This window comes from Vulpes vulpes, chromosome 1 (genome assembly GCF_048418805.1).
Source record: "Vulpes vulpes isolate BD-2025 chromosome 1, VulVul3, whole genome shotgun sequence".
NCBI lineage: Eukaryota > Metazoa > Chordata > Mammalia > Carnivora > Canidae > Vulpes > Vulpes vulpes.
In genome coordinates this window covers 15395050-15411861 of record NC_132780.1, presented here as the reverse complement: position 1 = coordinate 15411861, position 16812 = coordinate 15395050, and the positions used below count along the sequence as shown (strand labels likewise).

The following is a 16812-nucleotide window of genomic DNA, read 5'->3' as shown; positions in this document are numbered from 1 at the left end:
AGCTCTCATTGGCCGCCAAGGTGGCGGGGCGGAGCAAACCCTACTTTGTCCACCAAGAGGAGACGCGGCAGCCCCCTCCCCCGGGCAAGGGCCAATGGCTGTGGTCGGGGGGCGGGCCCCGCCTCCTGGTGGCCGCAAGATTTCACTGCAGGGGCCCCACCGGACTCAGTGACGCTGCGGCCGCCTCCTGCTTAGGGCTCAGCGCTCCGGCGCGGGGGTGCGGTCGTGCAATAGGAAGCCGAGGGCGTTGCAAGCTTCCCCTTGGGCACCAGCTACCTGGCCCCGCGCCCTGCCCTTTGCATTCCCCAGGCACCTCTGGAGCCCCTACCTCTGGCCCCTAGAGCGCCCTTTACGCGTCGGCCATGCCTCTAAGCCGCACTTTGTCCATGTCCTCACTGCCAGGACTGGAGGATTGGGAGGATGAATTCGATCTGGAGAACACAGTGCTCTTCGAGGTGGCCTGGGAGGTGGCCAACAAGGGTGAGCACGCCAGGCGGTGGGTCCCGGACGAGGAGGGCAGTCGGGAATGGGGGCTGGAACTCTTGAGTAATTGGAGGACGGGACTACATGGCAGGACTCTTGGGTTCTGGGCAAGGTGCCTATGACTTCTGTGTCCTTGGGGAGGGGCCGGGGTATGTCTCCTGGACCCTGGCGGGGTGGGGATGAGTCGCCTCACTTGTTAAAATGGAAGGAGTCTGGAAGTCCAGTTGCTGGGTCCTGGGAAAGAGGAAGCTAAAATGAAAGATTCCTAAGTCCTGGAAGGAGATTTCTGGGAGACCAGAAACTGGGTCCTGAACGGCGAAGGAGATGAAGTGGCTGGGTTTCAGACCTGTGGCCCTGGGGGAAGAGTCTGGGGATAGAACTCTGGGCTTGGGAGAGAGCCAACTGGGAGATAGGATGCATGACTCGTGGGGGCAGAATCTGGGAGCTGGCCACTTGCCAATAAAGATGGGAGGGGCTGCAGACTCTAATTCTTAGATCTTAGGGTGGGAGAGAGGTTCTGAATGCCTAGGCTCTGAGGGTGTGAGCTATAGGTTTCTAAGAGTAGAGGAGCCTGTGGTCTCAGACACATGCGTACTGAAATGAGGGAAGGCTGGGGAAGTCCTAAGTTGGTCAGGGGCTGGGCCCTAGAATGGGAGTGGCTGGGGGCCTAGATTTCTGTGTCCCAGGCCCTGAAGGGCCTACTGGGTTTGGAAAACCAGCTGGGACTGGAGGCAGCTAGGGTTTTGCTTTGCTGAGTCTTGGGAGAGAATGGGACTGGGTCTTACACCATGGCAGGCAGCCCTCAAACTGGGAGCCATGTATCACCATGGCCCAGGCTCCAGGAGGTAAGGAGGCTGGGAGCCCAGTAGAGTCATGGGAGGAGCAGGGCTCCGCATGTGTGTCCTCATATGGGGAGAGGAAACTGAGGGACAGATCAGCAGAGCCCCTGGGGGGCAAGGAATGACAATTCAGCCCTCTCTTGGGCAACTGTGGGAATCTGAATAGGCCCATGAAGAGAGATTCTCCCCTATGGTGACCTAGAGACTGACTGAGAATTTAAACCCAGCTCGTGAGCTGGGAACTTGGGAACCTGGGTCCTGCTAATCTTTGTCAGCTTCTGTCATCCTTGGGACCCCAGCCCCTAATTGCCTCAGACCCAGGAGCCCAGGTTCCTACCACTCTCCTGTCTCAGACTCAAAAGTTTAGTCTGAGCCCCGTTCTCCCTTAAACCAGTATGGCCCTGGAACTCTGATCCCATCCTCCCTCTGACTCAGAAGTGTGGGCTTCCAGTCCCCTCCTCCCTCTAAACCAGAGGTCCAGGGCCCCAGCGCCTTCCATGAGCTCCCATGCACTCCCCTGCACACATACCCCCAACCCTTGTCCCAGGTCCCAGACCTGTGGACCTCGGCTGGGACCTGCCCTCACACACTTGGGCCCACAGTGGGTGGCATCTACACCGTGCTGCAGACGAAGGCAAAGGTGACAGGGGATGAGTGGGGCGACAACTACTACCTGGTTGGACCGTACACAGAGCAGGGCGTGAGGACCCAGGTGGAACTGCTCGAGCCCCCAACCCCAGCTCTGAAGAGGACACTGGACTCCATGAACAGCAAAGGCTGCAAGGTAGGAATGACCAGGCCAAGGGTGGTGCCCAGAGTTAGGGTGGGAGCAGCAGATAGAGAAGGGATGGGGAAGAGGGAGCAGGAGGGGGTAGGGCAGGGAGGATAGCCCCAGAGGGAGAGAGAGGCATGGATCAAAACAGACACTCAGACAGATGCAGGACCCCATGAAATGGGTGGGTGAACCCCAAGCTGTAAGAGATTGGCGAATGGATAAACAGACAGACTGCAGGTCTAAGATACACTGAGAAATAGTTTCTAGATGCCAAGGTTGTCAGACCCACAGGGAGAAAAAGAGCTAGATAGAAAGACAGCCAGATGGGATCAAGGGGAGGTGGGCTTGGGGTGAGGCAGGAGTACCAGAGTAGGGGCTCTGGAGCCTGAAGTTCAAAGTCACCTTCTCTACTCTCTGCCTGTGTGACCTTGGCTAATAAACATGCGAATAGCATATTTCTATGGGTTTTTGGGGGATCTAACAGTTAATAAAGTCTTCAGTGCAGTTCCTAGCTTCAGTTGGTAATGTATAAGCTATTGTGATCATGGCCATCATCATCATCATCACTATAAGCAGCCGAGCTTGCAGTGAGGTGAACAGGCTGACAAAGGAAGAGAGACGGATGGAGAGAGATTGAGTGTCCCAAGAGGTGGTGATAGCTCCAGGGGCTAGAGCAATAGGGAGAGAGCTGATCGAAATAAAGAAGAAAAGCAGCCCCATATTTCAGGGAGAAGGACCTAGAAGGGAAAGGAACATAGAGTACTAATGAAGAGAAGAGAGCTAGGCAAGCAGACCACAAGGCAGAGATTTAGAGGAGCAGAGCCAGGAATTAAAGATAGGAGGGGAGATCTTGTCCCAAGGCCCTGGATGATGACGGAAGGATGAGCACAGAGAGGTGGCTGCTATGCAGAGAGAAGATCAAGATGTCCCAGGCCTCAAGTACAGACAGGTTGGGGTCTAGGAGGGAGAAGTACAGTAGTTCCTACATTCATTCACAGCCTCTGACTTGGGGTGGGGTCTGGAGCCCAGTCAGACCCAACCCTGTCCCTAAGGAACTGTAGGACAGCGCAGCCCTCCCCCATGGCAGCTGCTCCCCACGTGCTGGGGGCCTAAGAATAGCCCCCCCCCCAGCAAAAGGGCAGACAACAGCTGGGAGGGGGAGGGGAGGGGCATGAGAGTCAGGCTCCTCCAGCTGGGAAAAGCCAGGTCAGGGAGGCATACGACTGCTAGCTGCGTGCACAGGGACAGTGGCAGTAGGCCCAGAACTTTGGGCCTCATCTCATCTCAGGAGGAAAGCAGCCGACTGGAGGAATGGGGCAGAGGCAGAAGGAAATGTGACAGTGAGGTTTAGAAACATGGCAGTGGATAGAAAAATGCAGCCCCTGGGGGAAGAAAGAGGGCAGCTGGCGTTAAAAAGGTGGCTGCAGGGATGCCTGGGTAGCTCAGCGTTTAGCACCTGCCTTTGGCCCAGGGTGTGATCCTGGAGTCCCAGGATTAAGTCCCAGGATGGAGTCCCACATCAGGCTCCCTGCATGGAGCCTGCTTCTCCCTCTGCCTGTGTCTTGCCTCTCTCTCTCTCTCTCTCTCTCTCTCTCATGAATAAATAAATAAAATCTTAAAAAAAAAAAAAGTGGCTGCAGGGTACAAAATGGGGCAGAGCCAGGAGGCAGAAGGTGACATATTTATGGTGAAAGAGTCAGAAGCAAGGCAGCAGGTGGAAGAAATAAGGCAGTGAGAACAGTAAAAGAAACATCCAGTGAGAAGAATTAGCAGCAAAAGGAAAATATAACGGGGAAAAGGCAACACGGAGGTTGGCAAGAGAGAAGTGGCAGCAAACACAGAAACGAGGCAGCAGGCTGGAGACATAAGGGTAGAAAAACCAGGCAGTGGGGGCCCAGGGACAGGACATGTGAAAAATGTGGTTATAGGTAGAGAAAGGAGGCAGTGAGTAGGAGCAGGGTAGTGGTGATAGAAACTAACCAAGGGATCAATATAACAGATGCAAAAAGATTGTAGTGCAGATAACTAACAGCCATAGAGAAATAAGGCGGCGGGTGAGAATTTAGCAGCAGATACATAAACAGGGTGGAAGAACTGAGGCCCTAAGCCCAGGCAGCTGAGCCCAGAGTGGTGTGGCCAAAGCCCTGAGCCTTCTCATGCCTGCCCCCCGCAGGTGTACTTTGGTCGCTGGCTGATCGAGGGGGGCCCCCTGGTGGTGCTCCTGGATGTGGGGGCCTCAGCCTGGGCCCTGGAGCGCTGGAAGGGGGAGCTATGGGACACCTGCAACATCGGGGTGCCCTGGTACGACCGTGAGGCCAACGATGCTGTCCTTTTTGGCTTCCTCACCACCTGGTTCCTGGGTGAGGTAGGCCCCATTGCTGGTCCCCATGTCACTCCTTCCGACTCTGACCCAAAACTGCAATGGCTATCAGCCCCTGGTCAGGGGGTGGCTGGGTGGGGGCCAGGGGTGACTGGCTTCTCCCAGGGCATTCTAGGAGTGGTAGGTCTTTTTCCAAGCATTAGCTCTGAACTTTGGGAAAATGGACATCCAGGGGCCCAGACCCCCTTTTTTTCCCTCAGAGACTCAAACTCCCAAACCCAGCTTCATTCACGCTAATCTTCCAAGTATAGGATTTTGGAGGCATTAGCTATTGGAGGCACTGGCCTGGCTGGAGGGTTTGTACCAGGGAATTCTGGGAGTTGTAGTTCTTTAATCTGATAGTGGCTGGGCCCTGGATGTTTGGTGATCTCCAGCCTACATGAAAACCAGGAATCCTGATTCTGACCCCCTTTTAGCTTTTAAAAGGCTCAAAAACTTCACTTCTTATGCTCCAGGGAAAACAGTTTAGGAACTGGCTACACCTAGATCATTCTGGGAGTTGTAGTCCTTTACCCAGTGTGGGGTACAGTTCGGCTCTTGATTGAGATAGTCTCCAGGAGTTACATTCAGGACCTGGGGAAGCTTTCCAATTCAGCACTGTTGGGACTTAGAAGGTTGGCCAACACCCCTCTCCTGCTACTCCCATCGGCTTTAGGGATGGGGTCAGCGGGTCTGGCTGTCTCAAGGATTTATAGTTCCTTATTCTAGGGGGATTGCAGTGGGCTATCTCTGTGCATGAGTGGTGATAGCTCTCCCCTGCTTCCTTGTCCATCTTGGGGATTGTCGTTTGCCTGCATGACACATATGGAGACACAGCGGCCCTATTCCTGTTGCCCCATAGTTCCTGGCCCAGAACGAGGAGAAGCCACATGTGGTTGCACACTTCCATGAGTGGTTGGCAGGCATTGGACTCTGCTTGTGCCGGGCCCGGCGGCTTCCTGTGGCTACAATCTTCACCACCCACGCCACGCTCCTGGGACGATACCTGTGTGCGGGTGCCGTAGACTTCTACAACAACCTGGAGAATGTGAGCCGGGAATGTGATGGATGGGGCTCTGAGTGTTTCAGGACAGCCCAAAGCTGTCCAGGGTCAAGCTGTTTCTCCCATGACCCAGGAGTCCAAATCCTTAGCCCCCTCCTTCCTAAATTCGCGGGAGTTCAACATCTAGCCACAACCACCCCCAGAACCCCAGAATCTAGACCTCTAGTCTTCTCCCCAGTTCTCTACCCTGACTGCCCCTCCCTTCCCACCCAGTTCAATGTGGACAAGGAAGCAGGTGAGAGGCAAATCTATCACCGTTACTGCATGGAGCGGGCAGCGGCCCACTGCGCTCACGTCTTTACTACTGTGTCCCAGATCACCGCCATTGAGGCCCAGCACCTACTCAAGAGGAAACCAGGTAGGGAATAGGCAGAAGTCCCTAGACATGAATGAGGTCATCTGTGCTAAGGCCTATACCAGCTTTTTTTTTTTTAAGCTATAGAGAGCAAAGAACTACACCTCCCAGAAGACCCTAAGTTGGTGACCTGAATATGATGCTGCCAGGCTATATGTCCTAGAGACTAATGGGAGATGTCATTTCTTTGATGTTAATTTCAAAATGGTAAAGTTATTTTATTGGTTAATGTAGACATTGATCTCCTGAAAGGGAACGGAGTTTCACTGGGTTTTGATTGTGAGAAGAGCGATGTTGGAACAAGTTATTCTTCCCAGGTTATGGTACCCATTCTCAGTGGGTGTATTGTGAGAACTACAATTCCCAGAAGGCCCTTGGCTGGTCAGCTCCTTATACTCCTGGAGCAGGTGGAGGTTTTAATTTTTCATTGACATGTTTTAATTTCTGTGAGGCTAGGAAAGGTAGGGGCCCTAAAAAAGGCTTGAAAGTTGAGGGTATATTCTAGGAGAAGCAGAATGGGGATGTTTAAATCATTCCCAGTGCAGGGTGGTAGAAGGGCAAGAAAATAACCACAACTCCCAGAGGCCCCAAGGTGGATCATTTCCCTGTGTGGTCAGCCATTTGCAGGGGCTGCTGGGATTTGTAGTCATGCTTGTGAACATAAGCAAGCAACTTTGGGCAAGAAGGCATCTGAGTGGCAGGGCAGCCAGGTCACCAAGGAAGCTCCCAGAGGAGCTACTAAAACAGAAATTGTGAAAAGAAAGGAGTCTTCCCTTTATTTATTCATTCAGCCACAATGATCTGAATGAATAAATGAAGACTTAAAACATGGATCTTCTTCCCCAATCCTAGATATCGTGACCCCCAATGGGCTGAATGTGAAGAAGTTCTCCGCCATGCATGAGTTCCAGAACCTCCATGCTCAGAGCAAGGCTCGAATCCAGGAGTTTGTGCGGGGCCATTTTTATGGGTACGTAGACCAAATGCCTAGGTCTTGAGAAGAGGAGGGGGTTGGGAGCCCACGTCCCAAGGGTGAGAGACAGGACAGGTGGGGTAGCTCTCAGCCTCTTGATTTTCTGAGCTCCAGAACAATGGCTGGGTATTGAGGGATTGATCCCCAGCTAAGGAGAGAAGCACTACAATTCCCAGGAGTCCTCCACGATGCCTCTACTGTAAGCAGTTCTTTGCCCCCTTCAGCTGTTGGGATTTGTAGTTTCAAGGCCAGGGCTACAGGGTCCTCACCTTGGCTTCCCCCTGCCTTGTGCCTTTTCTAGACACCTGGACTTCAACTTGGACAAGACCTTGTATTTCTTTATCGCTGGCCGCTACGAGTTCTCTAACAAGGGGGCCGATGTCTTCCTAGAGGCCTTGGCCCGGCTCAATTATCTGCTCAGAGTAAGGCCTGGGCTGTTGGGAAGGACACAAAAAGAGGACAAAGGAATTGGGACATAACTTGGGGGGGTGGTGCGAGTAGGGAAATCCATGTATGAAGGGGCAGACCAGAGTCGCTGTGAGGATGGTAACTTTAATTCTCCTTGACAGGAAGGGACATGGCAGGATCACAGTGGTCTTTTTTTTTTTTTTTTTTTTAAGAATTTTTTTATTTATTCATGAGAGACACACAGAGAGAGGCAGGGACATAGGCAGAGGGAGAAGCAGGCTCCCTGTGGGGAGCCTGATGCGGGACTTGGGACTCAAACCCTGATCATGCCTTGAGCCAAAGGCAGATACTCAACCACTGAGCCACCCAGGCACCCCACAGTGGTCCTGATGGATAGAAAAGGGTAGGTGGCCTCAGCCTTCTCCCAGGTGATCCTGACCATCCCCCTCCCCCTGCCTCTTCTTCTGCCCAGGTGAACGGCAGCGAGCAGACGGTGGTTGCCTTCTTCATCATGCCAGCCCGGACCAACAATTTCAACGTGGAAACCCTCAAGGGCCAAGCTGTGCGCAAGCAGCTTTGGTCAGCAGCCCCCAGCCCAGGAGCCCTGCCGTTCCCACTCCCAGCTGTGTTCTTTGGGAGGCTCGGTTTTGTTCTCTGGAACATGAAAAATTTGGCCCAACAGATTCCTAGTGAAGTCACCTGCTTAAGAGGCCCCCAGTTCAGGGGCAGGAAGGAATTGCCAGCAGGACAAGTGTGACTGCACAACCAGGACTCTGACATTAACCTGGCGAGGTCCCACTTGTGCCACTGCCCCCACCTAGCTTTGTGACTTTAAGCAAATAATTCTGTCTCTCCAAGCCTCAGCTCCCTCAAATGCAAAACTCAATCATCAGCCATCAGATATTCCTTGAGCACCTACCATGTACCAGACTTTGCTCCAGGCCCTGGGGACAAGGCTGTGAATGAGAAAGATAAAATTCCTGCCCTCTAAGCTCACATTTTAGAAAGTTCTATAGAAAATGTTCTGGGGTGCCTGGTTGGCTCAGGCAGTAGAGCATGTGACTCTTGATCTCAGGGTTGTAAGTTCAAGCCCCATGTTGAGTGTAGAGATTACTTAAAAATAAAATCTTTCAGGGAAAAAGGGAGGTGGAGGAGTAAAAAAAAAAAAGAAAAAGGAAGTGGAATATGAGACAGGATGTGGAGTTGTCAGGACAGGCCACAATGAGAAAATGCCATTGGGTAGAGACCAATAGAAGAAATGAGGGAGGGAGCCCTCCCTATGTATCTGGGGAATAGGACTTCAGGCAGAAGAACAGCAAGTGCAAAGGCCCTGAAGTGTGTTTAAGAAACCACAGGGGACCAGTGGGGCTGGAGCAGTGTGCTATAGGGAGACGGGGTAGAGAATGAGGCCAGAGCTATGAGAGGATTATGAGCAGAGGAATGTCAGTGAGCCTATAGGATGTCACTAATTGCTAGCCTTACTTGTGTACTTCATTTCCTCTCAGAACATAATTTTTCCTTTTTACAAAATGGGGCTTAGCACTGCCACTGCCAGGACTAGTGCAAGCCCTAAAAATAGCTGACATTTCTGGAAGGCTTGCCATGGGCCAGGCACTGTGTACTTTTTTTGTCATGACTTCATCAAGTTTTCACTGCAAACCTATGAGGTTGATTCTATTTTTATCCCTCTCCTATGGATGAGTCACTGAAGTCAGAGAGGGAAGGCCACCTGTTCCTGGCCACACAGCTGATGCCAGGCACAAGGGATTCGAGCCTTCCAGGGTCTGTTTCCCAGGTCCCCATCCTCCAGCCCAGAATCCCCAGGGCCTGTGCTCAGACCTCAGTTTTCCAACTGCCCCAGAAACCTAACAGTATATGGCAGCCGGTGTGTATGTGATGTTGTGGCTCTGTTCCTTCTAGGGATACAGCCAACACAGTGAAAGAGAAGTTCGGAAGGAAGCTTTACGAATCCTTGCTGGTGTGAGTGTCCCACCCCCAGCCCTGCATCCTCCTAGGCCCTAACTCCTCTCATCACCCATTTCCAGATGCATACCTTGCTCACCTTGCAGGGGGAGCCTCCCGGACATGAACAAGATGCTGGACAAGGAGGACTTCACTATGATGAAGAGAGCCATCTTTGCCACGCAGGTATGGTCTGGACCCCTGAACAGAGAGCTAGAAACACCCCGCAGCCCCATAGGCAGCCTGCCATGTCAGCTCTGACCCCAGAAATTGCTGGAAGTTCTGCTTTACGGGCAGCCCTTTTTAGGGAATCAATTCTCAAGTCCACAGAAGGATGTGAGCTGACTGGTAGAACTTCAGGTCCCTGAGGGCAGCCTGTTTTCCCAGGGCTTATTCTGCTATAGGGGCTGCTGGGAGTTGAAATTTCTTCCTTCCTTCCTTCCTTCCTTCCTTCCTTCCTTCCTTCCACCCTCCCTCCCTCCCTCCCTCCCTCCACCTCCCCTCCACCTCCCCTCCCCTCCCCTCCCCTCCTTCCCTCCTTTTCTCTTCTTTTTTCTTTCTTTCTTTCTTTCTTTCTTTCTTTCTTTCTTTCTTTCTTTCTTCTTTCTTTCTTTCTTTCTTTTTTTTCTTTCTCTTTCTCCTTTTTTCTTTTCTTTCCTTTTTTATTTTCTTTTCTTTTTCCTTTGGAGTTCAAATTTCATTGAGTCCCTGCAGTCAATGGACAAAAGGTGAAAGGGAACTTTAGAAAGCCAAACCAGCCACAAAAGAACTACAAGTTCCTGCTGTCCCTGGGTCTTGCTGCATGCAAACTAGCTGCATACTCATTAGAGCCAGAAGGGCAGCTAAAACACTTGCCATTACCTGAAGAACATTGAAAACTCTCAGCAGCCACACTCCTTTTCCAGTAGGATAACTACTGGCTGTGTCTTAGTCCCCAAACATTCCTGGGAATTGTAGCTTCTTTAGATTCCTGAGATTAATGCAGTTAGGTGGATGGGAAACCTTAGAGGTACACGGCAGTAACAGAATGAGAACTACAACTCCCAGCAGCCCCTGCTCCATGGATTCTTCCCCAGCCCCAGAGGCTTCTGGGAAGTATAGTTCTTTTCTTCTCTGGAGTCCAGAATCTTTGGTATTGTGGTTAGGGTTGATAAACACTCCCTGGGGAATGGAAACCAAAGCAGAAATAAGATAAGCCAAAGCATAAATAAGATGTGATGTGCTTTTGGCCAAACTACAATTTCCAATAGTCCTTAAGGCTGCTGGGAGTTGTAGTTTCTTGAAGCCCCTGGACGCTGACTGAAGGAGAGTAGAACTTTTTCATGAGATGGAAGAGGTACAAGTAATTATCTATCCCAGCACCCTGTGAGAATTCCTAGCTCTGGCCTACTTCACTGATTCTTGGGAATTCTGGTTCCTTTGGGCCTCGGTTGGGAGTGGAGGTGGAGGGAATTACAGGATGGAGAGTAAAGGTGATTTGGAGAGAAAACAAGCCAAGATTTTCATAAGAAAACTACAACTAGGGGCACCTGGGTGGCTCAGTTGGTTGAGCATCCAGCTCTTGATTTGGGCTCAGGTATGATCTCAGGGTCAGAGGATTGAGCCCCATGTTGGGCCCTGTCCTGGTCATGGAGCCTGCTTGAGATGCTCTCTCTCTCTCAACAAAGCCAAAACAAAAAAAGCCCCTGCAACTTCCAGCAGCTCCTGAAACTTGCTACCATATTGGCAAAATCTCTGCCTCATGGAGTTAGGGTAGTTTTAGTGCCTTTGGGTTTCTTTGATGACAGAGCCAAGAGTACAAAATGGAATAGTTCTAACTCCCATAGTCTGAGAGGCAGGCTTTGCCTCAAAGACAGCTGGGAATTGTAGTTTCTGTCTGGCTCATGGCAGTTAAAGGGAAAAGTGGACCTTTACAGATAGAGCCCAAGTAGACAATCACAACTCCTCATCTCTTGGGCTTGTTGTTCCTACAACCTGGTGGGAATTGTGGTCTCCCCAGGGTCAGCATGGCTCATGGGGAACTAGGGAGCCCTGTGCCCTTTCTCTGATCCTCATCCTACATGTGGCGCCTACAGCGACAGTCTTTCCCCCCTGTGTGCACCCACAACATGCTGGACGACTCCTCGGACCCTATCCTGACCACCATCCGCCGAATTGGGCTCTTCAATAGTAGTGCTGACAGGGTCAAGGTGAGGGCAATGGTCAAGGTGGGTTAAGCATGGTGAGGTGGAGGGGCACCCGGATGGCTCAGTGGTTGAACATCTGCCTTTGGCTCAGGTTATGATCCTGGGGTCCTGGGATTAAGTTCCACATCAGACTCCCCACGGGGAGGCTGCTTCTCCTTTTGCCTGTGTCTCTGCCTCTCTCTCTGTGTCTCTCATGAATAAATAAATAAAATCTTAAAAAAAAAAAAGGCGGGGTGGGGTGGGGTACAGAGAGACTGGGCCTCTCATCCCCCTCTTTCCCCTAGTTTATCAAAGGATTGCTGTGTTTTAGAAAGGACCTTAGCACTTCAAGCAGACAGACTTAGATTCAAATCTTTTTCCTACCACTGACTTATGTGACTTTAGACAAGTTTTTCATCTTCTCTGGGCCACGCTGGGGTCCCAGGGAGTAGTTAAATAAGCTGCTTGGGCTGAGCTCTTCTTTTTCACTGCTAGGTTATTTTCCATCCAGAGTTTCTCTCCTCCACGAGCCCCCTGCTCCCCGTGGATTATGAAGAATTTGTCCGTGGCTGCCACCTTGGGGTCTTTCCCTCCTACTATGAACCTTGGGGCTACACGCCGGGTGAGTGCAGCATGCTGGTGGGCTTCTGGTCAGATCAGGCATGATCCATCAAGGCACTTGCCTGTTCTGTGCCCCAAGCTCTCCGTGGCAAAACAAGGACAATGGCAACAGTCTGTTTTGCTACGGGATGTGTTTTTGTGATGCAGTAAGTAGTTTACGTGAAGCATAATTAGAGGGCTGATATCACAGTCACAGGTCATGTGGCATTCCCCACAGTTTGCTGATGTTTGGCCCCTGAGATAACAGCAGCTGAATGTGGGGGCACCTGGGTGGCTCAGTGTTTGAGCATCTGCCTTTGGCTCAGGTTGTGATCCCAGGGTCCAGGATCAAGTCTCTCATTGGGCTCCCCACAGGCACCTGCCTCTCTGTCTGTGTCTCTCATGAATAAATAAATATGATTTTTTAAAAGATTTTGTTTATTTATTCATGAGAGACACACAGAGAGAGGCAGAGACATAGGCAGAGAGAGAAGCAGGCTCCATGCAGGGAGCCCGATGCGGGACTCAATCCCAGGATTCCAGGATCATGCCCTGAGCCAAAGGCAGACACTCAATCACTGAGCCACCCAGGTGTCCCAATAAAACTTTTTAAAAATTTAAAAAATAAAAATAAATAAACTGCTTGAAGCATTTCTCAGGCTTGTTTAGGATGTTAAAGGAGGCAGTAATAAGAGCCCTTCTCTGACCTCCTGTCAAAATAGACTGAAGCTGGGGCACCCAGGTGGCTCAGTCAGTTAAATGACTGACCTTTGGCTTCAGCTCAGGCCCTGATCTCGGGGTCATGAGATTGAGCCCCACATCAGGCTATGTGCCTGGCACAGAGTCTGCTTAGGACTCTGTCTCCCTCTGCCCCTCCCCTCTTCTCTCTCTCTCTCTCTCTCTCTCAAATAAACAAATAAATCTTAAAAAAAAAAAAATAGACTGAAGCTATGATTAACCATTACACTATGTCTGGCACAAGAAAGTATCCTACCGGAGTGCCTGGGTGGGTCAGTCCGTTAAGCATCTGCCTTCAGCTCAGGTCATGATCCCAGAGTCCTGGGATTGAGCCCCACCAGGGCTCCCTGCTTACTTAGCAGGGAATCTGCTTCCTGTCTGTGCTGTCTCTCTGTCAAATAAATAAATAAAATCTTAGGACGCCTGGGTGGCTCAGTGGTTAGGCTCCTGTCTTCGCCTCAGGTTGTGATCCCAGGATCTGGGATCGAGTCCAGCATGGGGCTCCCTGCCAGGAGCCTGCTTCTCCATCTGCCTGTGTCTCTGCCTCTCTCTCTGTGTGTCTCTCATGAATAAATAAATAAAATCTTTAAAAAAAGATTTATTTACTTATTATTTATGAGAGACAGACTGAGAGAGAGAGGCAGAGACACAGGCAGAGGGAGAAGCAGTCTCCATGCAGGGAGCCGGGATGCAGGACTCGATCCCGGGACTCCAGGATCACGCCCTGGGCGGAAGGCAGGCGCCAACCCGCCGAGCCACCCAGGGATTCCCCCAAGTAAATAAATCTGAAAAAAAATAAAATAAAATCTTAAAAAAGAAAGAAAAAAAGAAAATACCTTACAGGCTGTGAGGATTAAGTAAATGGTAGACATTGGGACAGAGTATGAACTTAATAATTGAGCATCCTATCGCCTAACTCTAGACTCTACGTCATCCTGAGCCTGGAAACAAGTGAATTCCCTTTTCTGAGCCTCTTAGCTTTCGAGAAACAGAGACTATGATAGTCTAAGGAACGGTCTGATTTTGTGGGCTCAGTGATTGTGCAAGGTGTCAGTAGAGGGCGCTGTTAGGGCTTGCGTTTGAGTCTCAAAGAATGCGAAAGCTAAGTGGACCTTCCTTCTGCCGCCTTCCTGCAGCTGAGTGCACGGTTATGGGCATCCCCAGTATCTCCACCAACCTCTCTGGCTTCGGCTGCTTCATGGAGGAACACATTGCAGACCCCTCCGCTTACGGTCAGCTCCCAGAGCCGAGACTCTTGGATCCTGGGGGCGGAAAGGGTGGGCTCCTGGGTCCCTGGGAAGGAGGGGTCCTGGCGCCCCACAGTCCCTGGGAGAATGGTTTCCTTAATCTGATTTCTGAGCTCCCGTCCTGGCCCCCACAGGCATCTACATCCTGGACCGGCGGTTCCGCAGTCTGGATGATTCCTGCTCCCAGCTCACCTCCTTCCTCTACAGCTTCTGCCAGCAGAGCCGGCGGCAGCGCATCATCCAGCGAAACCGCACCGAGCGCCTCTCAGACCTTCTGGACTGGAAATACCTAGGCCGGGTATAACTCCCTTCCACGTCCTCCGCTGGTGAAACGGCCGCTTCCGGCTCTGGGTCTCTGATTGCTCTGCCTCCAAGGCTCGCGCAGGAGGCAGTCTCCTTCCACCTGTACCAGTTGTTCTCCCTTTAAAAAATCAAGCAGCTTTTGCAGGTAGACCACATTGGTGGAGGTTACCTTACTTGCTTCAGTGTGTGGCCGAAGGGGTAACCGACTTAAGAATTCTGGCCCCCTGTTAATGAGGGGTGGCTCAGAGACGTCCAGAGAGATGGTTAATTGGCATAGGGGCCAACTGGAAGGTGCTGGAGTGTGACTAGGGCCCGCCCCCTTCCACCTCTGCCGGGGGCGGGGCCTGGCTCCGGTCCCCTGACGCCTCCTCCCTTCCTTTTCCCCAAGTACTATATGTCTGCACGCCACATGGCGCTGGCCAAGGCCTTTCCAGAACACTTCACCTATGAGCCCCACGAGGCTGACGCGGTGAGTGGACCCATATCTCTCCGATGGGCCTGGAGCTACAGGGCCGGGGTGGGGGCGCGTCCCTCTTGGAGTGGGAGGGCCCCCGAGGGTGGGGGGAACCGTAGAGGTCTCTGCTCACTCTGCGGTTTGTGCCCGCACCCCCGGAACGCAGACTCAGGGCTACCGCTACCCACGGCCGGCCTCGGTGCCACCATCGCCCTCGCTGTCGCGCCACTCAAGTCCGCACCAGAGTGAGGACGAGGAGGAGCCGCGGGACGGGCCGCCGGATGTAGATGGGGAGCGCTACGACGAGGACGAGGAGGCAGCCAAGGACCGGCGCAACATCCGTGCCCCGGAGTGGCCGCGCCGCGCCTCCTGCACCTCTTCCACCGGCGGGAGCAAGCGCAGCTCGGTGGACACGGCGCCCTCCAGCTCGCTCAGCACTCCCAGTGAGCCCCTCAGCCCTGCCAGCTCCCTGGGCGAGGAGCGCAACTGAGTCCCGGGCCCCTCACTCCTGACCCATCCTGCCTCTCCTCCAGAGGGTGGATGCAGGATGGCGCTGTTCCTAAACCCCACTCCGGATCTCGAGCCCTCCTGGGGGGGCCACAGCCCTGCCCCCTCCGCCATACACTCCAGCCCCTCTGGCCCCGCTCTTGGAACCCCCAACACTCCAGAATCCACAACGCCGTGCCTTTCCTGGGTTCCAGAATGCATACTCTGTGCCCTGGAGTCCTCCGGGCCTGGCTTAGGTGCCAGGGGCCAGGAATCTGCCATTACCCTGCTAAGGTGCCAGAGGTTTTAGGAAACCTGCTCTGTTGCCTTCCAGGCAGGGGCTCCTAGGATCCTTTGTGGCTTGCTAAGTTTGCAGCACACAGAATATGCCATGCTCAGGCCTGGCCCCGGGGGTTACAAGCTCTGGAAACCATGTGGTGTCCCTACAATTGGGACAATCAACTCCAAAGCTGGGGCACTGTCAGGGACTTAACTGAATGCAGAGGTCCTCCATTTCAACTCCAGACCAGGTCGCTCGTGTGTTTAGTCTGATCTGGTGCTTCCTGGGGTGTCTGTCTCTGCCTGGAGGGTCTTTCCACACCCCCCACTCTCCTCTCTCTGTACTTTGGCCAATGGGGTGATGGTGGTGGTGCAGAACCACTTGGCTTCTCATTCCTATTAGAGAACATCCCGTCTTGGTCTAGATACCTTTCTGACCTTTTCTAAACCAGACCCTACTCCTCCTTCTCTGAGTCTGAGCTCATCATATCTTGAGATTCCTGTTGTCTCCAGAGAATCTTCTCACTGAGGACAGAACTAGCTATCTTCCTCTGCCACAACCCCCAACCCCTAGGCCCACCATGAAACCACTGGGTTCTAGGTCCTGGTTGCTGACTCTAGAACCTTATCACTGTGCTGCTTCCTGGTCCTTTGCCCCTGGTCTAGAACTGAACCCACTAGGTTCTAGAACTTTCATATTTACCTCAAGGCTCTTCTGTCCTTAAGCTGTGCCCTGCCCCCAGCTTTGGTGAAAGGAAGGGGCCCTTCATGTGTGCTGTGCTGTGTCTGATGCACTTGGTTTGCAGTTGGGAGGGGGAGGGCAGAATGGGTGTGATTGTTGTGTCCAGAGATGAAAAAAATACATCTATATTTAAGAATCTTGGGTTTGGTCCACTGTGAGGACTTGCTGGGCCTCACTCCTGGCCCCTCTCTCTTTACTCCTCTATTCTTCCCCCTGCCGACCTGAGTCCCTGATACCTGGTCTCATTCTGCTGTGTTGGAGAGACTTGGGTTGCTGTTCTAGATTTCTAGTTTTATTTCAAGGGAAAACACCTTGGTTTAGTTGAGACTTGCAAGTGGCAAAAATTTGGCTCAAGCTCTTTGGCATAAAGGGGCTGTGTCACCAAAAAAAAAAAAAAGAAAAAAAAGGAAAAAAAATCCACAGTCAATAACGACCGTGACCACATGAAGCTCATAGCTACCCAAGTGAGCAGCACAAATAAGATATTTTCGTCATTGCAAAACATTCTATTGGACAGCACTAGCTTAAAACATGTTTCAAGGACACCAGCCTCTGGACTTCAGCCCTACTGTCCCGAGTGG

At 52.2% G+C, this 16812-nt stretch overlaps 1 protein-coding gene across 1 annotated transcript; it reads left to right on the top strand.

Annotated features, from left to right (window-relative positions):
* The first annotated feature begins 86 nt into the window (after positions 1-86).
* On the top strand, positions 87-16367 carry GYS1 (glycogen synthase 1). The gene is made up of 16 exons (XM_026013807.2): positions 87-480; positions 1925-2106; positions 4271-4462; positions 5319-5504; positions 5733-5877; positions 6727-6844; positions 7149-7269; positions 7728-7834; positions 9176-9235; positions 9325-9403; positions 11293-11406; positions 11878-12004; positions 13857-13952; positions 14102-14265; positions 14659-14739; positions 14891-16367. The coding sequence occupies exons 1-16, from the start codon at positions 363-365 to the stop codon at positions 15212-15214; spliced, it is 2214 nt and encodes a 737-aa protein (XP_025869592.1). The 5' UTR covers positions 87-362; the 3' UTR covers positions 15215-16367.
* The last annotated feature ends 445 nt before the right edge of the window (positions 16368-16812 follow it).

What these genes read in the sequence shown, in the direction of transcription:
- GYS1 (XM_026013807.2), top strand. Translation starts at nt 363, where the DNA reads ATGCCTCTAAGCCGCACTTTGTCCATGTCCTCACTGCCAGGACTGGAG. An exon ending in CCACCTGGTTCCTGGGTGAG is followed by an intron (nt 4,463 to 5,318) that starts GTAGGCCCCATT and finishes GTTGCCCCATAG; the next exon opens with TTCCTGGCCCAGAACGAGGA. An exon ending in GGCTCAATTATCTGCTCAGA is followed by an intron (nt 7,270 to 7,727) that starts GTAAGGCCTGGG and finishes TCTTCTGCCCAG; the next exon opens with GTGAACGGCAGCGAGCAGAC.